Genomic DNA, 24,047 nt, shown 5'->3' with positions numbered 1-24,047 from the left:
ATCTACCGCCCCCCAGGGCCCTATTCGGACTTTATTAATGAATTCTCAGAGTTCGTTGCTGATCTAGTGACACACGCCGATGATATAATCATAATGGGGGACTTTAATATCCATATGAATACCCCATCGGACCCACCGTGCGTAGCGCTCCAGACTGTAATTGATAGCTGTGGTCTCACACAAATAATAAATGAACCCACGCATCGCAACGGTAATACGATAGTCCTAGTGCTTGTCAGGGGCATCACCGTTTCCAAAGTTACGATACTCCCGTATACTAAAGTATTGTCCGATCATTACCTTATAAAACTCGAGGTTCAGACGCATGTTCGTCAAACTAATAATAATAATAACTGCTATAGCAGCCGCAACATTAATACAGCCACAACGACAACTCTTGCTGACCTACTGCCCTCGGTAATGGCACCATTCCCAAAGTATGTGGGCTCTATTGAAAACCTCACTAACAACTTTAACGACGCCCTGCGCGAAACCATTGATAACATAGCACCGCTAAAGTTAAAAAAGGCTCCAAAAAAGCGCACCCCGTGGTTTACAGAAGAAACTAGAGCTCAGAAATTATTATGCAGAAAGCTGGAACGCAAATGGCGCACGACTAAACTTGAGGTGCACCATCAAGCATGGAGTGATGGTTTAATAACTTATAAACGCATGCTTACCTTAGCTAAAGCTAAATATTACTCAAATCTCATCCACAGTAATAAAAACGATCCTAAATTTTTGTTTAGTACGGTAGCATCGCTAACCCAACAAGGGACTCCTTCCAGTAGCTTAACCCACTCAGCTGATGACTTTATGCAATTCTTTAGTAAGAAAATTGAAGTCATTAGAAAGGAGATTAAAGACAATGCGTCCCAGCTACAACGGAGTTCTATTAACACTGACACGATTGTATATACGGCGGATACTGCCCTCCAAAATAGTTTCTCTCGTTTTGAGGAAATAACATTAGAGGAATTGTTACAACGTGTAAATGGAATAAAACAGACAACATGTTTACTTGACCCTCTTCCTGGGAAACTGATCAAGGAACTCTTTGTATTATTAGGTCCATCAGTGCTAAATATTATAAACTTATCACTCTCCTCGGGCACTGTTCCCCTAGCATTCAAAAAAGCGGTTATTCATCCTCTTCTTAAAAGACCTAACCTCGATCCTGACCTCATGGTAAATTACCGACCGGTGTCTCACCTTCCCTTTATTTCAAAAATCCTTGAAAAAATTGTTGCGGAGCAGTTAAATGAACACTTAGCGTCTAACAATCTATGTGAAACCTTTCAATCCGGTTTCAGGGCAAATCACTCCACGGAGACAGCCCTCGCAAAAATGACTAATGATCTATTGCTAATGATGGATTCTGATGCGTCATCTATGTTGCTGCTCCTCGATCTTAGCGCTGCTTTCGATACCGTCGTTCATAATATTTTATTAGAACGTATCAAAACACGAATTGGTATGTCAGACTTAGCCCTGTCTTGGTTTAACTCTTATCTTACTGATAGGATGCAGTGTGTCTCCCATAACAATGTGACCTCGGACTACGTTAAGGTAACGTGTGGAGTTCCCCAGGGTTCGGTCCTTGGCCCTGCACTCTTCAGCATCTACATGCTGCCGCTAGGTGACATCATACGCAAATACGGTGTTAGCTTTCACTGTTATGCTGATGACACCCAACTCTACATGCCCCTAAAGCTGACCAACACGCCGGATTGTAGTCAGCTGGAGGCGTGTCTTAATGAAATTAAACAATGGATGTCCGCTAACTTTTTGCAACTCAACGCCAAAAAAACGGAAATGCTGATTATCGGTCCTGCTAGACACCGAACTCTATTTAATAATACAACTCTAACATTTGACAACCAAACAATTAAACAAGGCGACACGGTAAAGAACCTGGGTATCATCTTCGACCCAACTCTCTCCTTTGAGGCACACATTAAAAGCGTTACTAAAACGGCCTTCTTTCATCTCCGTAACATCGCTAAAATTCGCTCCATTCTGTCCACTAAAGACGCTGAGATCATTATCCATGCGTTTGTTACGTCTCGCCTCGACTACTGTAACGTATTATTTTCGGGTCTCCCCATGTCTAGCATTAAAAGATTACAGTTGGTACAAAATGCGGCTGCTAGACTTTTGACAAGAACAAGAACGTTTGATCACATTACGCCTGTACTGGCTCACCTGCACTGGCTTCCTGTGCACTTAAGATGTGACTTTAAGGTTTTACTACTTACGTATAAAATACTACACGGTCTAGCTCCATCTTATCTTGCCGATTGTATTGTACCATATGTCCCGGCAAGAAATCTGCGTTCAAAGGATTCCGGCTTATTAGTGATTCCCAAAGCCCAAAAAAAGTCTGCGGGCTATAGAGCATTTTCCGTTCGGGCTCCAGTACTCTGGAATACCCTCCCGGTAACAGTTCGCGATGCCACCTCAGTAGAAGCATTTAAGTCTCACCTTAAAACTCATTTGTATACTCTAGCCTTTAAATAGACTCCCTTTTTAGACCAGTTGATCTGCCGTTTCTTTTCTTTTTCTTCTATGTCCCACTCTCCCGTGTGGAGGGGGTCCGGTCCGATCCGGTGGCCATGTACTGCTTGCCTGTGTATCGGCTGGGGACATCTCTGCGCTGCTGGTCCGCCTACGCTTGGGATGGTTTCCTGCTGGCTCCGCTGTGAACGGGACTCTCGCTGCTGTGTCTTGGATCCTCTTTGGACTGGACTCTCGCGACTGTGTTGTATCCATTGTGGATTGAACTTTCACAGTATCATGTTAGATCCGCTCGACATCCATTGCTTTCCTCCTCTCTAAGGTTCTCATAGTCATCATTGTCACCGACGTCCCACTGGGTCATTATTGTCACCAATGTCCCACTGGGTGTGAGTTTTCCTTGCCCTTATGTGGGCCTACCGAGGATGTCGTGGTGGTTTGTGCAGCCCTTTGAGACACTAGTGATTTAGGGCTATATAAGTAAACATTGATTGATTGATTGATGTCTTCCGTTTTCTGATAATTGCTCCCACAGTTGATTTTTTTTCACACCAAGCTGCTTGCCTATTGTAGATTCACTCTTCCCAGTCTGATGCAGGTCTACAATTATTTTCCTGGTGTCCTTTGACAGTTCTTTAGTCTTGGCCATAGTGGAGTTTGGAGTATGACTGTTTGAGGCTGTGGACAGGTGTCTTTTATACAGATAACAAGTTCAAACAGGTTCCATTAATACAGGTAACGAGTGGAGGACAGAAGAGCTTCTTAAAGGGGAACATTATCACCAGACCTATGTAAGCGTCAATATATACCTTGATGTTGCAGAAAAAAAAACCATATTTTTTTTAACCGATTTCCGAACTCTAAATGGGTGAATTTTGGCGAAATAAACGCCTTTCTATTTATCACTCTCTGAGCGATGACGTCAGAACTTGACATCACCTAAGTAGTGAGTCGGCCATTTTGTCAAACACATTATACACATCGAGTCAAATAAGCTCTGTTATTTTCCATTTTTTCGACTGTTTTCCATACCTTGGAGACATCATGCCTTGTCGGTGTGTTGTCGGAGGGTGTAACAACACGATCAGGGACGGATTCAAGTTGATTTACGTAGAATGTGCATCGATTAGCACGCTGTGCTAATCGATGCTAACATACTATTTACCGGCGATGCTAAGGCAGACATGGCACAGAGATGTGTGGATAACCTCCAGATGCATTTCCAACGATAAAGTCAAAGAAACCACAAAGGTGAGTTTTGTTGATGTTGTTGACTTATGTGCTAATCAGACATATTTGGTCGCGCCATGACTGCCAGCTAATCGATGCTAAAATGCTATTTAGGCTAGCTGTATGTATATTTGTAGATATATTTACATTCAGCGTTTCCTTCCACCCACATTTAATGCCAACAAACACTTACCAATCGACGGATTTAGGTTGATCCAGTGTCACAAGATACGAAACTTCCAATCGTTGGTCTGCACATTTTACCGGCGATGCTAAGACAGACATGGCCGAATAGCATCATTAGCTTCAGTATCTTCTTCAATTTCGTTTTCGCTATCTGCCTCCATACTCCAACCATCTGTTTCAATACATGCATAATCTGTTGAATCGCTTAAGCCGCTGAAATCCCAAGTCTGAATCCGAGCTAATCTTGCTTCATCTTGCTGTGGCAACCGCCACGTTGTTTGTATTGGAATCGCTATGTGACGTCACAGGAAAATGGACAGTGTTTTCGCAGATAGCGAAAATAAGGCACTTTAAAGCTTTTTTTTAGGAATATTCCGGGACGGGTAACATTTTGAAAAAAACTTCAAAAAATAAAATAAGCCACTGGGAACTGATTTTTATTGGTTTTAACCCTTTTGAAATTGTGATAATGTTCCCCTTTAAAGAAGAAGTTACAGGTCTGTGAGAGCCAGAGATCTTCCTTGTTTGAAGTGACCAAATACTTATTTTCCAGCATAATTGGGAGGAACTCAACGTAAAGCCGCTGCTCCTCCACATTGAGAGGAGCCAGATGAGGTGGTTCGGGCATATGGTCAGGATGCCACCCGAACGCCTCCCTAGGGAGGTGTTTAGGGCACGTCCAGCTGGTAGGAGGCCACGGGGAAGACCCAGGACACGTTGGGAAGACTATGTCTCCCGGCTGGCCTGGGAACGCCTCGGGATCCCCCGGGAAGAGCTAGACGAAGTGGCTGGGGAGAGGGAAGTCTGGGTTTCCCTGCTTAGGCTGTTGCCCCCGCGACCCGATCTCGGATAAGCGGAAGATGATGGATGGATGGATGGAATTTACAAATAAATTCTTTAAAACTCCTACAATGTGAATTCCTGGATTTTTTTTCACATTCTGTCTCTCACAGTTGAAGTGTACCTATGATGAAAATTACAGACCTCTGTCATCATTTTAAGTGGGAGAACTTGCACAATCGGTGGCTGACTAAATACTTTTTTGCTCCACTGTATCTGTACAGTAATCTATTTACAGTATTTATTTCTGCACCTTATTGCTTTTTTAACCTGCACTACCATGAGCTAATGCAACGAAATGTTTTTATCTGTACTGTAAAGTTCAAATTTGAATGACAATAAAAAGGAAGTCTAAGTCTAAGTCAATAAGTCTGCCATGCCGTTTTGATGCGTCCGTGAATTTAATACACAGCTGTATGCTCAAAATGAGCGACAAACAACGATAATTATTATGAATGAGCCTTTTACTACTACATTACATTCATACTTACAGTGTGTATATAAAAGATTGATGGCGGCTTTCGAGTGTTTTTTAAAGTGCTTTATAGGCGGATTAGAGCGAATCTCATTAGCTCCATTGTTAGCCTACTTTTGCTAACGTTTATCAGTTAGGATGCATAAAAACCAAACAAAAGGTGTTCTTATCTTACATAGGATTTTGAATTAAAGACAAATTTAAAGAGTCAGACCTAGCCAAACAACAGCTTAGTTTTAGGAGTTTGTGCTAAGCTAGCGGCATTAGCTTTCCAAATAAGACTTTAATGTTGTACCTTTAAATTGCTGGTGGTCTCGTAGACAAGGTCGGTCTTCCTTTTGAGGGATGAGTCACTTTCGGTGGTGCTGATGAGAGAGGAACAGAGGGTCGAGGGATTACGAGCTGTAATTTTGAAATGCGTTTCTCTTGTAGTCGAACTTACCCCACTTTGAGAATGCTGTAAATCGCTTGCTTTACTTGAGCCTCGTCCCCAGTGTTGGCCTTTTGGGATAAACTCCTCGGTGGTATCTCCTTCACAGGGGAAAGCCAAACGTGTCAGGAAATGCAAAGAAAATGATCAAATCAGGTAGGCCTATAACGGGGGTAAGCAACCCGCGGCTCTGGAGCCATATGCGGCTCTTTAGCGGCACCCTGGTGGCTCCATGGAGCTTTTTCAAAAAATGTATGGAAATACAAAAAAAAAAAGCGGTGAAAAATCTGTTTTTTGTTGTAATATGGGTTCTGTAGGAGGACAAACACTACACGAGTGACGTTTTGTCCTATTAATTTCAGCGGCCCTTGTACTCACCGTTGTGTGGACTGTGACTCAACAGTTTCGTTTACATGAACAACTTTCTCCAACGCTTCCACAGATGTGTTTTATGCCGCTCATTTTTTGTCTCATTTCGTCCACTAAACGTTTTATGCTGTGCGTGAATGCACAAAGGTAAACTTTGTTGATGTTATGGTTTTGTGTTGAGTGCTAATCAGGCATATTTGGTCACTGCATGACTGCAAGCTAATTGATGCTAACATGCTATTTAGGCTAGATGTATGTACATATTGCATCATTATGCTTCATTTGTAGCTATATTTCTGTCTGGCACTCATTGAGGGTGGACGCTCCCCTTTCCTCTCCCTCATCTCTCCTGCTTGCTTCTTGGTTTTGTCTTGTCTTAACTTTCTTGTTGCCTCTTTTTGCACTGCTCTCCAAATCTAAACATTGGAACTATTTAACTGGCCTTAACAAATTGACAAGATCTTGGGTTTGGGGGAACCTGCTGTCGTGATGATGCGGTTGTTGCTGGACACACGACGGACTCTTGGGAGAAGAAGGAGTACCGCATGCCTGGCGACTCTTTTCTGTCGAGGACGTGAAGATATCCACCTATTCGGAATTATGACAACAGGACATCTGCTGATTGGAGTAAGCGTTGCTGTGGTTTGTCGACAGAATTGGAAGTTGCTGGCAGTCTTCAAAGTACCTCAAAGCTGCCACAAATGATTGGAGGATGTGGGAAGAACTGTGGATTACATCGGACTGTCTACCCCGCAGTTTTTGAGGACCAGTCATAGACAATTTAGAGTGAAAAGCAAATTTTATGTTCACTCGTATATAAATCATTCTAACTTGGATGGTTTCCCTGGCTTCGAGACTCTCCCGAAGGGCACTGCAGCGAAGACACAACAAACTCCCTTCTTGTCTCTCATGGATACACACCTATTGTTGTTGACTTTTGACTAGCGACTGCACAACACATCAAGGCCGCGGAACAGAGACACACTACGGGCTCACACACACAGAGACACACATCCACAAAAAAATATACGCCACATTTACACCCCCCCCAACTCAACGCCCTTGACGCAAATCCCGTAGGAGTGATGAATGGATGGTCAGCGCCTGAGAGCTGCGGCCTACCACCCTGACCTTGAACTACCTTCCCTCTGTTGCTAGATATCTCGAGATGTATTTTGTAATATGTATATGTGCTTTTCTATGGAGGTTTTTTCCCACTCCAGACTGGGCCCCCTTAGGAGCCCAGTCTAGATTAAATTTTTTTACTCATCCTTCCCCAGCGTTTACCTTTTTCCCATCTTTTACGGGGCGCCTTAAGGCGACCCATCAGCGTTCTTGTTCTGTAACCCTGTACACTGTTTGTTTGTCTAATCTTGAACAGGTTTGTGCTGAAAACAAAGTTTCGTTGTACTTGTGAAATGACAATAAAGACCTATCCTATCCTATCTTATCCTAATTTAATATCCTTTACTCATGTGTATTTAGTTTATTTTTCCATGTTTCATGACACATTATCTGTAAGTAATATTGGCTGCATCTCTGATAGTTGTTTGTGCGCCATGTCGTTCCAGACCACAGCAAACATTACCCAGTTTGCAAAGATTGTAATAAATCCATTAGAAGACTGCCTGACGTTTCCTTTAACTTGGACACACACATCTATTATTTTGGCCATTCTAAGGAGTTATCTCACCTTCTGAGAAATTTTACTAAAGTTTTCCAATAATGTAAAAATGTATTGAATAAATATTACATTTCAACATTTCCGTCAAGGAAGATTTGCGTCAGCCTGCAACACATACCGTATTTCCTTGAATTGCCGCCGGGGCGCGAATTAATTTAAAACCTCTTCTCACTCCTGCGCTTACCAAAGGCATGCGGTAAAAGTAAGCATGCCGTTATTATTTCAAAATCTCTTCTCACTCCGGCACTTACCAAAGGCATGCAGTAAAAATGTGAGTGTGATGTAAGCTTGGACCTTAAATTCTACTGAATAGCTCTTAATCTTCTTCCCTTTATACGATTTCAAATTACCGGTATTGAAATCAGCCTCCTCCATTTTGAAAATGATGACAGGGGAAGTGTCACTCGTGACGTCACGAGTTTGACCAGACGGTAATACTAAGCATGCGCTAATTACTTTGGGAAGCGAGTTTGACCCGGCAGTAATTCAAGGCAGGCGCATACTATATGCCCTGCGGCAATTCAAGGAAATACGGTAGTTATTTTGATTGTAGTCTAATATAGCTAATTAGCCACTTAAATCATGTATTGGCATCATTATAACACTTATAAAGGTCTTTAGATTTTTGGCGGCTCCAGACCGATTACTTTTTTGTATTTGTGGTCCAATATGGCTCTTTCAACATTTTGGGTTGCCGACCCCTGGCCTATATGTGAATTTTCCAATTAAAGCCTCTAATCTGCTGAAGTTCGTCCAGTCACTGATTAGCGCTATTCCAACATTGGTTCTGTGGCTGCAGTGCTTCATGTACATACTGTAGACATCCTGATTACAAATACAGAAATTACAACTTGTTGTCTGGGACTTACAGGTTTTCTGGCAATGACGGGGGCGGCCTCCTTCGAGGTCATCCCTGATGACGTCAAACTCTGCTTCAGGGACTCTGGAGCTGCGGCCTTGTTGACAACCGGTGCGGCGTCCCGTCCCAAACCAGCTCTGGATGACAAGTTAGATGAGGTGGAAGCGTACGGGTTGAAAGTCGGTGACGGAGGCGAGGGAAGGGGATTCTCCTTTCTCGCGTCCAGGCTTCTGGAGCGCTTGCGTTCGTCCAAGCGTAGATGGTGTCTGGCGCCGGTGCGCCCCCTCGCCTGGGGGCCGCTACCGGGCGTCTTGTTGTTAAACTTGCGGATAAGCTTGTTGATAGGAGCCAGAGAGTTGGTGTCGATTGGCTTCTCGTCCGTGGACGCCGAGGGTCTGGAGATGGACTGCGCAGCAGAGTCTGCACCCTGCTGGGTACCAATGAAACCGTTCTGTTTAAACCCTCTGGGACCAGCACCGTTCACCTTGACTGGTTTTAAACCGGCTTCATTGTACTCTTCTTTACTTGTACTTTCCTGTTTTGTCTGTACTTCACTCGCAGCCGCTTTGACTTGGGGTTCAGCTTTGGACCTCCCCTCTTTGACAGTCCTGCCCTCGTCCTCGCCTTGACCTCCGGCTTGGCCGTCCCCTGGGGGTCTTCGAAGGGGGCTCCGGTAGACCTCCTCGTCCTCAGTTGGAGAAACAGGGGAGTGTGAGGCGTTCACGACTTCTTCGGCTTCATTACTTTTGGGGGCGCTCTTGTACGGTGACTGGGGTGCCGCGCTGGCAGTCGGCGTGTTCAGCTGAACGCCGTAAGAATCCCCTTTGGCGCTGTTATTCAGGACCACGTACGGCTGTCCGGAGATCCCCTGAACACGGACGGCCACCCCATATTTGCTTCCTGGATGAGCGGTGGCCGTATGGTTGTTGTTGTTTCCTCTGGACTTGTCCGGCGAGGCGCCGCCCGTGTCTTGGAGGTCCTTTATGAAGCGGATCTGGACGCCGTAGTCCACAAGCGGCTTCCTGTCCGTAGAGAGAGTGCTCATGTCCACTTCTCGTTTGGTGCAGAGCTCACCTGGGTAATACAAGTGAAGACAAAGTTATTTTGGTTATAAATGGTATAACTCAGTCGTCTTATATCACCCTTTAGGAAACAGGAGCCTGCAAACAAACGAACATACAACACAAACTAGTCACTACTGTTCCAGAAAGCTTTTTACTGATACAAGTAACTGTTACCGCCGCCTTACAATACAAAAAGATAAACCCGTCGTCTTATATCGTCCTTTAAGAAACAGGAAGTAGCCTGCTAACAAACGAACGTACAACACAAACTAGTCACTACTGTTCAAGAAAGCTTTTTACTGATTCAAGTAACTGTTACCGCCGCCTTACAATACAAACAGATAAACCCGTCGTCTTATATCGTCCTTTAAGAAACAGGAAGTAGCCTGCTAACAAACGAACGTACAACACAAACTAGTCACTACTGTTCGAGAAAGCTTTCTACTTATTCAAGTAACTTTTACCGCCGCCTTAAAATAAAAACCCCCGTCGTCTTATATCATCCTTTAAGAAACAGGAAGTAGCCTGCAAACAAACATACAACACAAACTAGTCACTTTTGTTCGAGACAGCTTTTTACTGACTCAATTAACTGTTTCCGCCGCCTTAAAATACAAAAAGATAAACCCGTCGTCTTATATCGTCCTTTAAGAAACAGGAAGTAGCCTGCTAACAAACGAACGTACAACACAAACTAGTCACTACTGTTCGAGAAAGCTTTTTACTGATTCAAGTAACTTTTACCGCCGCCTTAAAATAAAAACCCCTGTCGTCTTATATCATCCTTTAAGAAACAGGAAGTAGCCTGCAAACAAACGAACGTACAACACAAACTATTCACTTTTGTTCGAGACAGCTTTTTACTGATTCAATTAATTGTTTCCGCCGCCTTAAAATACAAAAAGATAACTCCCTGTCGTCATATATCATCCTTTAAGAAACAGGAAGTAGCCTGCTAACAAAGGAACGTACACGCAAACTAGTCATTACTGTTCCCACTGCGCCACTCTCCCACGGTGTGGCGCAGTGGGAGAGTGGCCGTGCGCAACCCGAGGGTCACTGGTTCAAATCCCACCTAGAACCACCCTCGTCACGTCCGTTGTGTCCTGAGCAAGACACTTCACCCTTGCTCCTGATGGGTGCTGGTTGGCGCCTTGCATGGCAGCTTCCGCCATCAGTGTGTGAATGTGTGTGTGAATGGGTAAATGTGGAAGTAGTGTCAAAGCGCTTTGAGTACCTTGAAGGTAGAAAAGCGCTATACAAGTACAACCCATTTATCATTTATCACTTTTTAGTGATTCAAGTAACTTTTACCGCCGCCTTAAAATACAAAAAGATTAAACCCCTGTCGTCTTATATCATCCTTTAAGAAACAGGAAGTAGCCTGCAAACAAACGAACGTACAACACAAACTAGTCACTACTGTTCGAGAAAGCTTTTTACTGATTCAGGTAACTGTTACCGCCGCCTTAAAATACAAAAAGATAAACCCCTGTCGTCTTATATCATCCTTTAAGAAACTGGATTTAGCCTGCTAACAAATGAACGTACAACACAAACTAGTCACTACTGTTCGAGAAAGCTTTCTATAAATTCAAGTAACTTTTACCGCCGCCTTAAAATACAAAAAGATAAACACCTGTCGTCTTATATCATCCTTTAAGAAACAGGAAGTAGCCTGCTAACAAACGAACGTACAACACAAACTAGTCACTACTGTTCGAGAAAGCTTTATACTGATTAAAGTAACTGTTACCACCGCCTTAAAATACAAAAAGATAGCCCCATGTCGTCTTATATCATCCTTTAAAAAACAGGAAGTAGCCTGCTAACAAACGAACGTACAACACAACACAACACACTGGCGCAGTGGAAGAGTGGCCGTGCGCAACCCGAGGGTCCCTGGTTCAAATCCCACCTAGTACCAACCTCGTCACGTCCGTTGTGTCCTGAGCAAGACACTTCACCCTTGCTCTTGATGGGTGCTGGTTGGCGCCTTGCATGGCAGCTCCCTCCATCAGTGTGTGAATGTGTGTGTGAATGGGTAAATGTGGAAGTAGTGTCAAAGCGCTTTGAGTACCTTGAAGGTAGAAAAGCGCTATACAAGTACAACCCATTTATTATTTATTTAAAGTTGTCACTTTTGTTCGAGACAGCTTTTTACTGATTCAATTAACTGTTTCCGCCGCCTTAGAATACAAAAAGATAAACCCCTGTCGTCTTATATCATCCTTTAAGAAACAGGAAGTAGCCTGCTAACAAACGAACGTACTACACAACACAAAGTTGTCACTTTTGTTCGAGACAGCTTTTTACTGATTCAATTAACTGTTTCCGCCGCCTTAGAATACAAAAAGATAAACCCCTGCCGTCTCATATCATCGACCACAAAACAGGAAGTAGCCTGCCAACAAATGCACTTACGAAACACCACAAACGTGTGTGAGAAGTATTTTTTGTTTTGCTTTTTGAGTAATGTAAGAATTGTTCCCGCCTATCAAAAAAAAAGGCACGTCTTACAGTATATCAGATTCCACAAACCGAGAACTGGCTTGCTAACAAACTTATATACAACAACACCCAAATTAATTAAAAAAAAAAAAAAAAAAATGTGTCACTTTTGTTTAAGAAATATTTTTACTTTGTCTTTTAAGTCACAAGAACTGTTAATTCCTCTACTCCAGACCTGGGCAAACTAAGGCCCGGGGGCCACATGCGGCCCGTTAAGCTTTTCAATCTGGTCTAGCGGACATTCCCAAGTATTTTTTTTAGATATTTAAGATCAGTGGTTCTTAACCTTGTTGGAGGCACCGAACCCCACTAGTTTCATATGTGCATTCACCGAACCCTTCTTTAGTGAAAAAAAAAATGTTTTTTTTTTCAAATTCAAAACAAAGTTATATGTTTTTGGTAACAATTTAGTATAGGGCAGGGGTCGGCAACCTTTACCAATAAAAGAGCCATTTCGACCCGTTTCACAAAATGAGGAAGACAACGGGAGCCGCAACAATTCTCGTCAATATCTGCTGGTGGTCACCCAGATGACAAGAATAAGGGCATGCTATGAAGCCATCGCCTTTAACACCTTCTACCACATTTACAAACTGCTTGCCAGTCCAGCAACACGTTGTGAGAGGCTTCCTTAGATGCACGCACACGACTGGAAGGCATACTGGGTGACACAGAGTACACTGACGGTTGTGATATAAACAACTTTAACACTCCTACTAATATGCGCCACATTGTGAACCCATACAAGAGAAGAATGACAAACACATTTTGGGAGAAAATCCTCACAGTAACACAACATAAACGCAACACAACAAATACCCAGAATCCTTTGTAACCATGACAATTCTTGACACAGGGAGGGGGGGGGTATGGTGCTCGCGGGGTGTATAACATAGTCAGGAATCGTCATGGTTACAAAGGATTCTGGGTATTTGTTGTGTTGCGTTTATGTTGTGTGACTGTGCGGATTTTCTCCCGAAATGTGTCATTGTTCTTTTGTGTGGGTTCACAATGTGGCGCATATTAGTAGGTGTGTTAAAGTTGTTTATATCACAACCGTCAGTGTACTCTGTGTCACCCAGTATGCCTTGCAATCTCATACATGTGCTGATAGAAGCAGCGAAATGCAAGGGTCCGGTCGGCACGCAAATAGCATTCCGTGAATGGCGGGCGCGATGACGTTCAAGAGGACGTTAAGAGTAATATCAACACGGCACGCCCTTAATATTGTAGTCCGAGTGAAAATTGGAGAACGTTGACTCCGGGAGAGACATTGAATTCCGGAATCTCCTTGCAACAATCTGGGGGGTTGGAGATTGTGCAGCTGAGCCACATCAGAGTTGCCAAAGAGCTGCAGGTTGCCGACCCCTGGTATAGGGGGACATATTCTAAGTAACAAAGACTTAATTTAGAGTTATTTGGATACTAGGGGAACATATTCTAAGCAATAGAATATGTTAGTTAATTGGTTAGCGTCAGGGTTAGAGGGTTAGGGTTATAATAAGGCCATGCCGAATAAGGCATTAATTAGTACTTAATGACTAGATAAGAACCAATATGTTAATAATTTGCATGTTAATAAGCAACTAATGTGGCAGAGGGGTTAGTGCATCTGCCTCACAAAACGAAGGTCCTGCAGTCCTGGGTTCAATACCAGGCTCGGGATCTTTCTGTGTGGGGTTTGCATGTTCTCCCCGTGAATGCATGGGTTCCCTCCGGGTACTCCGACTTCCTCCCACTTCCAAAGACATGCACCTGGGGATAGGTTGATTGGCAACACTAAAAATGGGCCCTAGTGTGTGAATGTAAGTGTGAATGTTGTCTGTCTATCTGTGTTGGCCCTGCGATGAGGTGGCGACTTGTCCAGGGTGTACACCACTTTCCGCCCGATTGTAGCTGAGATAGACGCCAGCGCACCCCGCGACCCCAAAAGGGAATAAGCGGTAGAAAATGGATGGATAAGCAACTAATTAATGGGGAATATGTTCCCCATACTAAAGTGTTACCATATTGTTTTTACTGGTGCACAAAAACAACCGTGCATGAACATCACCTTGTTCAAACAACAAAACTAAGACAGTGCATAAACTCACAACAGATTATACACCTGCAAATCAGTCAGCTGTTGCCATATCTGTAATATACCAACAGGGAGAAGTTTGTATTAATACGAGGAGTCGGGTGTGTTTTGATCTCCGCCGAACCCCTGAGGTCGACTCACCGAACCCCTAGGGTCCTATCAGACCCTGGTTAAGAACCACTGTTTAAGATGGAAAGTATAGCTGCCATTTTGATGTGCCAAAAGTCTTGAACTATGCAACATATTTCAATGGTTGGAATCTGCGCTTTTGCATGATATTTAAGTGACTAGTGTTGTCCTAATACCAATATTATTTTTATACTTTTCGATGCTTTTCTAAATAAAAGGGACCAGAAAAAATTGCATTATTGGCTTTATTTTGACAAAAAATATTAGGGTGTGGCGGACCGGTACTTTTCAGAGGCGCTATGGTACCGAATATGATTCATTAGCATCGCGGTACTAAACTAATACCTGAAGACTCCTCAAAGATAGACGCTTTTGACCTTCCTTTTTGTCAACAACATCTGTAGCCGAACTTTATTCAAAAACATTCATCATCTCTCCCAAGTTAATTGTGCATATACGCACGTCTAATCCCCACCATTGAAATCAACGCCTTCACCACCACTTAATTCCTCTGGGGCTGTGGATGGCTGAGCGGCGCTATAGAGCGACAGCGGGCCTCCTCAAACCCACCCCTCCCTCCTTTGCAAGTTGGTGTGATATATGTATGTTTAATGTGTGCCATGCTATGTGAGGTTTTTTTCCTTGGACTCAGTCTAGACCCCTCCTGAGGGTCTACACCAGGGGTGTCAAACTCAAATACAGAGTGGGCCAAAATTTAAAACTGAACAAAGCCGCGGGCCAAGGTTGAACAAATGAACCTTTTAATAAGGACACAAACAAGTTTTTTGCGTTGAATATTGAACAAGCAAGCCTTATATAACTTTATAGTGACATGCAAAATCCAGTTTCAAATAATAATAATTAAAAATATCAATGGCATATCAAACAACATTTTAATAAAAATGAAATGCCTCTTTTCCTATTTGCAGCCTTCTGAGGTAAATATCAAAATAAACTTTTTCCACAGGCTAATAATACATTTGAAAATAAAATAATAATGAATGAATCAAACATTCAAGCCTTGAAGTCGTAGGAGAAAGTGTGTGAATAAAACCTTAATTATTGCTCAGTTTGCTACTCTGATTTGCTTGAACACAGAATATGGAACAAGCAACGCTTATATACAGTAACTTAATGTGCAAAATCAACTTTCAAAAAACAAACAAAAAAACATCAATGGTATATTAAATACAATTTAAATAAAAAAAAATGAATGCCTCTTTTGTATTTGCAGCCTTCTGAGGTAAATATCAACATTAACTTATTCCACGGGCTAATACATTTGAAAATAAAACAACAATTAGGTGGGTGGGGTTTGGGTGTACATTGCAGCGTCCCGGAAGAGTTAGTGCTGCAAGGGGGTCTGTTGTGTTTATGTTGTGTTACGGTGCGGATGTTTTCCCGAAATGTGGTTGTCATTCTTGTTTAGTGTGGGTTCACAGTGTGGCGCATATTAGTAAGAGTGTTAAAGTTGTTTATACGGCCACCCTCAGTGTGACCTGTATGGCTGATGACCAAGTATGCATTGCATTCACTTGTGTGTGTGTGTACAAGCCGCTAACATTATGTGACTTGGAGGAAAAGCGGACGTTATGAAAGGTTGTAGAAATTGCTACAATATAGTTGTCCTGGTGGAAATCGGGAGAAATTCGGAAGAATGGTTGCCCCGGGAGGTTTTCGGTAGGGGCACTGAACTTTGGGATTCTCCCAGGAAAATCGGGAGGGTTGACCAGTATGAGTATTGGCGGTGAATGCGGTGTTACAGTGGCACCGCCGTTGTATAGTACCGACGGGCCAGCTCTAATGTTAATTTGATTTTGCCTCAAGGGCCAAATGAAATTACACGGCGGGCCAAATTTGGCCCACGGGCCAGAGTTTGACACCTATGGTCTACACTGAAAAAAGTGACTTTTTGGTGCTGTAAACTCTATTAGAGTAACTGTCATAATTTATACCTAGTATTTTTAACATTCAGTAAGAACTAGAGTTTCTTAAGTAAAATTAAACATTTTATTAACGTAATACATGAATTATGGGGGAAGAGTATGTTTTACTTATGTTTCCTCATACCATTTAAATGTTTAATAGTTGTACGTACATAAACCTAAAAATATTACATAAACTTTACTCTGAAAATCTAGTGTGTTGAAACGCATGCACGACGACGCATGCGCACAGCACGACGACGCATGCGCACAGCACAACAGGGTCTGTCCGACTGGCTCTGCTCCGGCCTTTAGAATCACTTCACAGAGCACTGCAAGGTGGCATTATGGGTAATTCTTATCTTGCGTTTATAATGTGTTAAAGAGTCGATGTTCTCCAAAAATGTGTTTGGTGTGGGTTCACAGAGTGTGGCGCATATTAGTAAGAATGTTAAAGTTGTTTATATCACAACCGTCAGTGTAAAACAGGGGTGTCAAACTCAAATACAGAGTGGGACAAAATTTTAAACGGAACAAAGCCGCGGGCCAAGGTTGCACAAATGAACCTTTTAATAGGGACCCAAACAAGTTTTGCATTAAATATTGAACAAGCAAGGCTTATATAACTTTAGTGACATGTAAAATCCAGTTTCAAACAATAATAATAATAATAAAAAAATATCAATGGCATATCAGATCAAATTTAAATAAAAATGTTATGCCTTTTTTTCTATTTGCAATCTTCTAAGATAAATATCAATTTTTTTGCACAGGCTAGTAATAAAATTGAAAATAAAATAACAATAATGAATGAACCCAACATTCAAGCCTTGAAGTAGCAAGAGAAAATGCATGAATAAAACGTTAATTATTGGTCAGTTTGCTGGAAGTTTCCCGGAGGAGTTAGTGCTGCAAAGGGTTCTGGGTATGTGTTCTGTTGTGTTACGGTGCGGATGTTCACCCGAAATGTGTTTGTCATTCTTGTTTGGTGTGGGTTCACAGTGTGGCGCATATTTGTAACAGTGCCAAAGTTGTTTGTACGGCCATCCTCAGTGTGACCTGTATGGCTGTTGACCAAGTATGCTTGCATTCACTTGTGCGTGTGCGTGTGTGTGTGTGTGTGTGTGTGTGTGTGTAAAAGCCACAAATATTATGTGACACGCTGTTAGTATGGAGGAAAAGCAAACGTGACGACAGGTTGTAGAGAACGCTAAAGGCAGTGCCTTAAATGCACGCCCCCAATATAGTTGTCCAGGTAGAAATCGGTAGAAATTCGGGAGAATGGTTGCCCTGGGAGTTTTTGGGGAGGGGCACTGAACTTCGGGAGTCTACCGGGAAAATTAGGAGGGTTGGCAAGTATGAGTATTAGCAGTGAATGCGGTGTTACAGCGGCACCGACGCGGTATAACACCGGCGGGCCAGCTCTAATGCTAAATTGATATTGCCTCAAGGGCCAAATTAAATTACACGGCAGGCCAGATTTGGCCCGCGGGCCAGAGTTGGACACCCATGGAGTAAAAGGTATGGCTGTTGACTAAGTATGCAGTGCAATCTCGTGTGATAAGAAGCGAAATGCATGCGTCCTACCGGCACGCACACAACATGGTATAAAAATGGGCGCGGCGTCTTGCTGTAGAACGGTGGTCCCCAACCACTTGGCCGCGGCCGCTGATTAATTTTGTATTACATTATTTCTCATCACATTAAGTTTTATACTACACGTCATTAATAAGTGCATGGGTGAGAAGAGGTTTTAAAATTATTAGCGCCCTGGCGTCTTTTCAAGGACATACAGTATATAAAATTTACTTAAAGTTTTGAGTAAAATGATGTTCCTGCTGATGAAAAACAAGTAGACTTGACCTAATTTGTTTAAATAAATATCACTTAAAACTTGGATGTAATTAAGTAACTGTTACTTAATATCTTCACAACTGTTATGTTGTATGGTAAGTAGAATTTACTTGATACTGGCAAGTGAGTGTTACTTGATATTGCAGGATTAAATTTTACTTAAATCATTTGCGTGCAAATACTTACAATAACTTTTTCAAGTAAATCTTATGAGTTATTTTTTTCAGTATAGCCTTAGACTGATATTTTTTTACTCCCCCCCCCCCCCGTAACGTAAGTCTGCTCTATACCATGGGTGTCAAACTCTGGCCCGCGGGCCAAATTTGGCCCACCATGTAATTTATTTTGGCCCTTGAGACAATATTAAATTAAGATTAGAGCTGGCCCGCGGTGTTATATAGCGGTGGTGCATTCACCACTAATTCAAATACTTGACAACCCTCACGATTTTCCCAGGAGACTCCCGAATTTCAGTGCACCGCCCCCCGAAAATCTACTGGGACAACCATTCTCCCGATTTCCACTCGGACAACAATACCTTAAGGGTACTGCTTTTAGCGTCCTCTACAACCTGTTGTCATTTCCGCTTTTCCGCCATACAATCAGCGTGCCAGCCCAGTCACGTAATATATGCGGATTCTACACACACGCACAAGTGAATGCAAGGCATACTTGGTCAACAGTCATACAGGTCACACTGAGGGTGGCCTTATAAACATCTTTAACACTGTTATAAAAATGCACCACACTGTGAACCCACACCAAACAAGAATGACAAACACATTTCGGGAGAACGTCCGCACTGTAACACAACATAACAAATACCCAGAGCCCCTTGCAGCACTAACTCTTCCGGGACACTACAATATACACCCCTGCTACCAACAAACCTCGATTTTCCATGTCTCTATAAAGTTATATAAGCCTTGCTTGTTCAATATTCAATGCAAAACTTGTTGGGGTCCCTATTAAAAGGTTAAGTTGTTCAACCTTGGCCCGTGGCTTTGTTCAGTTTAGAATTTTGGCCCACTCTGTATTTGAGTTAGACACCCCTGTTCTATACCGTACAACAGTGGTCCCCAACCACCGGGCCGTGGCCTGATTAGTACCGGGCCGCAGAAGAATTTTTTATTAATTTTTATTTAAAAAAAAAAAAAAAAATGTATATATTTTTTTTATTTTTTATTAAATCAACATAAAAAACACAATATACACTTACAACTAGTGCACCAACCACAAAAACCTCCCCTTTTCATGACAAAAACGTCCCTTTTTAATGACAAAGAAAAAAAAAAAAAAGGGTCCCCCCCCCGCCCGGACAAATTATTAAGCGTTGGCCGGTCCGCGGATACAAAAAGGTTGGGGACCACTGCCGTACAACCCTACGAGTTACTATAGTAATCTACGTCACAGCAGGTCAGACGAGGCACCAAGCAGTGTGGGTGGGGAGCGTTTCCACAGAGTGTTTTCAGAGCGGCCAGCCTGAAATGTGGGTGTCAGGGACAGAGGTGGAAGGAGATTTTTACAAGAAAGTTCTAAAGCTTAGTGATATATTACATATATCAGATTGTAGATTTTTTGTTTTTTTTTACCTTTCACATTCATATTTCGCTGTGTTTGTTGCATTTTTTTGCATTTGGCTTGATTGTAAAATATGTCGATTGAGAGGGGGTGTGACGTTCATATGTTGTCAATATTCAGGGTTTTATCGTTCTTAGAAAAAAAATGAATTCCATTCCGCTTTTAAGGCAGTCTGTCATAACATTTCCAGCATTCAATCAGACATCATTGTGAGGTTTTGTATTAGTTTTCCTAAAAATAGATACACCTGCCCCAGACAGATTTTTTTCTGTAAATTTGGCCCGTCAGTCAAAATAATTGCCCAGGCCTGCTCTACTCCGATTGAAGAACAGTAAGCCTCAATCGTTTTATATCATCCTCCACAAACTAGGAAGTCTGATAATAAACGAGCAAACAAAAAAACGCAAATGTATCACTTTTGTTGGAGTTGGAATCTTAATCACATTGTCCCATTTAAAAAAAAAAAAAAAAATCATATAAATCTTTAAGAAACAGAAATTAGCTTGCAAACAAATGCATGTATAAAACACCCAAAATGTATATTTTTTTTCTCTTTTGCGTAACATAAGAACTGTTTCAACCTGCTCTAGAATAAAAAAAGCTATGTTCTTGTCGTCTTATATTAGACCAGGATATATATACATATAAATATAGTCGTGGTCAAAAGTTTACATACACTTGTAAAGAACATAATGTCATGTCGGTCTTGAGTTTCCAATAATTTCTACAACTCTTATTTTTTTGTGAGAGTGATTGGAGCACATACTTGTTGGTCACAAAAAAACATTCATGAAGTTTGCTTCTTTTATGAATTTATTATGGTTCTACTGAAAATGTGAGCAAATCTGCTGGGTCATAAGTATACATACAGCAATGTTAATATTTGGTTACATGTCTTTTGACAAGTTTCACTGCAATAAGGCACTTTTGGTAGCCACCCACAAGCTTCTGGTTGAATTTTTGACCACTCCACTTGACAAAATTGGTGCAGTTTAACTAAATGTGTTGGTTTTCTGACTTGTTTCTTCAGCATTGTCCACATGTTCTCAACAGGGTTTAAGTCATGACTTTGGGAAGGCCATTCTAAAGGGGCTGCCCACATATGCAGTCCTCTACAAGGTTTCTCATAGTCATCATTGTCACCGACGACCCACTGGGTGTGAGATTTCCTTGCCCTTATGTGGGCTCTACCAAGGATGTCGTAGTGGTTTGTGTTGTGGTTTGTGCAGCCCTTTGAGACACTAGTGATTTAGGGCTATATAAATAATCATTGATTGATTGATTGATTCTAGCCTGATTTAGCCATTCCTTTACCATTTTTGACGTGTGCTTGGGGTCATTGTCCTGTTGGAACACCCAACTGCACCCAAGACCCAACCTCCAAGCTGATGATTTTAGGTTGTCCTGAAGAATTTGGAGGTAATCCTCCTTTTTCATTGTCCCATTTACTGTCTGCAAAGCACCAGTTCCATTGACAGCAAAACAGGCCCAGAGCATAATACTACCACCACCATGCTTGACGGTAGGTTTGGTGCTCCTGGGATTAAAATGTCTCACCTTTTTTCCTCCAACATATTGCTCGATATTGTGGCCAAACAGCTCAATTTTTTTTTCATCTGACCACAGAACTTTCCTCTATATCAGGGGTGTGCAACTCAAATACAGAGTGGGCCAAAATTCTAAACTGAACAAAGCCGTGGGCCAAAGTTGAACAACTTAACCTTTTAATAGGGACCCAAACAAGTTTTGCATTGAATATTGAACAAGCAAGGCTTATATAACTTTATAGTGACATGCAAAATCGAGGTTTGTTGGTAGCGGGGGTGTATATTCTAGTGTCCCGGAAGAGTTTGTGTTGCAAGGGGTTCTGGGTATTTGTTCTGTTGTGTTACAGTGAAATTCGGGAGTCTCCTGGGAAAATTGTGAGGGTTGGCAAGTATTAGAATTAGCGGTGAATGCACCTCCGCTGTATAATACCGGCGGGCCAGCTTTAATATTGATTTAATATTGTCCCAAGGGCCAAAATAAATTACATGGCGGGCCAAATTTGGCCCACGGGCCAGAGTTTGACACCCATGCTCTAGAAGGTCTTATCTTTGTCCATGTGATGTCAGATGAAACAAAAATTGAGCTGTTTGGCTGTTTATAACTGTATACATTTACACATGCATAAAAATGTGTTTTCTTTTGTATTATAACGTTTATGACAACATTTTTCGAAAACACAATGAATGTGAGATATAAAAGTAGAATGTATACATTCATCATTTGTTTTCAAAACGGTTACAAAAAAGTGGGGCCCCATTTTTATGACTTGATGGAGTCCCTGGGACCCCATTTTGAAAATTCCTAGCCAACACTGATGGAGTATTGGTGCGTGCAAAGCAGCAGCAGGCGGCTGTGGCCTGCGGCCCGGTTCTAAAACTAATCAAATATCATCCCGTGGCCCATAGATGATTCATCCTTGACGTTGACACACATGATCTTCTACAGCAGGGGTCTCAAACTCAATTTACCTGGGGGCCACTGGATGCAGAAACTGGGGGTGGCTGGGCCGCAAGAAGAGATTTCTTAAAAAATCTAACATGGAATTTTTAATGAATTCTCCTTCTATGAATGGCTTTCCCACCCTAGCAACATACTTGCCAACCCTCACGATTTTTCCGGGAGACTCCTGAATTTCAGTGCACCTCCCGACAATCAACCGGTGCAACCATTCTCCCCAATTTGTCCCAATTTTCACCCGGCCGACATTCTGCACTGCCTTTAGTGTCCTCTACAACAGTGGTTCTCAACCTTTTTTCAGTGATGTGAACATTTTTTTAATTCAAGTACCCCCTAATCCGAACAAAGCATTTTTGGTTGAAACATAGAGATAAAGAAGTAAAATACAGCACTATGTCATCAGTTTCTGATTTATTAAATTGTATAACAGTGGAAAATATTGCTCATTTGTAGTTATCTTTCTTGAACTATTTGGAAAAAAAAGATATAAAAAAAACAAAAAAAACTTGTTGAAAAATAAACAAGTGATTCAATTATAAATAAAGATTTCTAGACATAGAAGTAATCATCAACTTAAAGTGCCCTCTTTGGGGGATTGTAACAGAGATCCATCTGGATTCATGAACTTAATTCGAAACATTTCTTCACAACAAAATAAATTTTAACATCAATATTTATGGAACGTGTCCACAAAAAGTCTGTCTGTCAACACTGAATGTTGGATTGTTGTATTTCTTTTCACAGTTTATGAACTTACAATCATATTGTGTTGAAGTATTATTCAATAAATATATTTATAAAGGATTTTTGAATTGTTGCTATTTTTAGAATATTTTACAAAAAATCTTACGTACTCCTTGGCATACCTTCAAGTACCTCCAGGGGTACGCGCACCCCCAAAAGAAGACTACTGCTCCACTACATTTCATCGCCCACGCTTTTATATCACACAACCAATGTGCCGGCTCTGTATCATGTTGTGTGAGACTTGTGCAGAACAACGTCAGTGGCTGCAAGACGTACTTGTTCAACAGCCATACAGGTCACACTGAGGGTGGCCGTATAAACAACATTAACACTGTTACAAATATGCGCCACACTGTGAACCCACACCAAACACGAACGACAAACCCTTTTTGGGAGAATTTCCGCACCCTAACACAACTTAAACACAAGAGAACAAATACCCAGAACACCTTGCGGAGCTACAATATAGTGATAAATGATAAATGGGTTGTACTTGTATAGCCCTTTTCTACCTTCAAGGTACTCAAAGCGCTTTGACACTACTTCCACATTCACACACACATTCACACACTGATGGAGGGAGCTGACATGCAAGGTGCCAACCTAATCAGGAGCAAGGGTGAAGTGTCTTGCTCAGGACACAACGGACGTGACAAAGTTGGTACCAGGTGGGAATTGAACCAGGGACCCTCGGGCTGCGCACGGCCACTCTACCACTGCGCCATACAATACCTCAACTGACGCGAGTAGGGAGGGTGGGGGTGTGGGGGGTTGGTGGTATCAGGGGGGTGTATATTGTAGCCCGGATGAGTTAGGTCTGCATGGGATTCTGGGTAATTGTCCTGGTGTGTTTATGTTGTATTACAATGCGGATGTTCTCACGAAATGTGTTTGTCATTCTTGTTTTGGTGTGGGTTCACAGTCTGGCGCATAACAGTGTTGAAAGTTTTTTTACGGCCACCCTTAGTGTGACGTGTGTAGTTGTTGATCAAATATATCTTGCAATAACGCAATACATGGCTAGATACAACGTACAAATGGGCTTGCAAGCTGTCAGTTCA

The 24,047-nt window shown here is 42.1% G+C and overlaps 1 protein-coding gene across 5 annotated transcripts in view; it reads right to left on the bottom strand.

Moving 5' to 3' along the window:
* The window catches only part of cgnb (cingulin b), a 126,148-nt gene that overhangs the window by 79,546 nt on the left and 22,555 nt on the right, over positions 1-24,047 (bottom strand). For all 5 annotated transcript variants that reach the window (XM_061897455.1, XM_061897453.1, XM_061897456.1 and 2 more), the window contains exons 2-4: positions 8,601-9,664; positions 5,691-5,779; positions 5,544-5,613 (exon numbers count right to left, since the gene is read on the bottom strand). In XM_061897455.1, the coding sequence (XP_061753439.1) occupies positions 5,544-5,613; positions 5,691-5,779; positions 8,601-9,635 (1,194 nt within the window). In that variant the 5' untranslated portion in view covers positions 9,636-9,664. The remainder of the gene's footprint in view (positions 1-5,543; positions 5,614-5,690; positions 5,780-8,600; positions 9,665-24,047) is intronic.

The sequence above is a fragment of the Nerophis ophidion genome, linkage group LG04, assembly GCF_033978795.1.
Source record: "Nerophis ophidion isolate RoL-2023_Sa linkage group LG04, RoL_Noph_v1.0, whole genome shotgun sequence".
NCBI lineage: Eukaryota > Metazoa > Chordata > Actinopteri > Syngnathiformes > Syngnathidae > Nerophis > Nerophis ophidion.
This window is presented reverse-complemented; position numbering and strand designations above follow the sequence as displayed.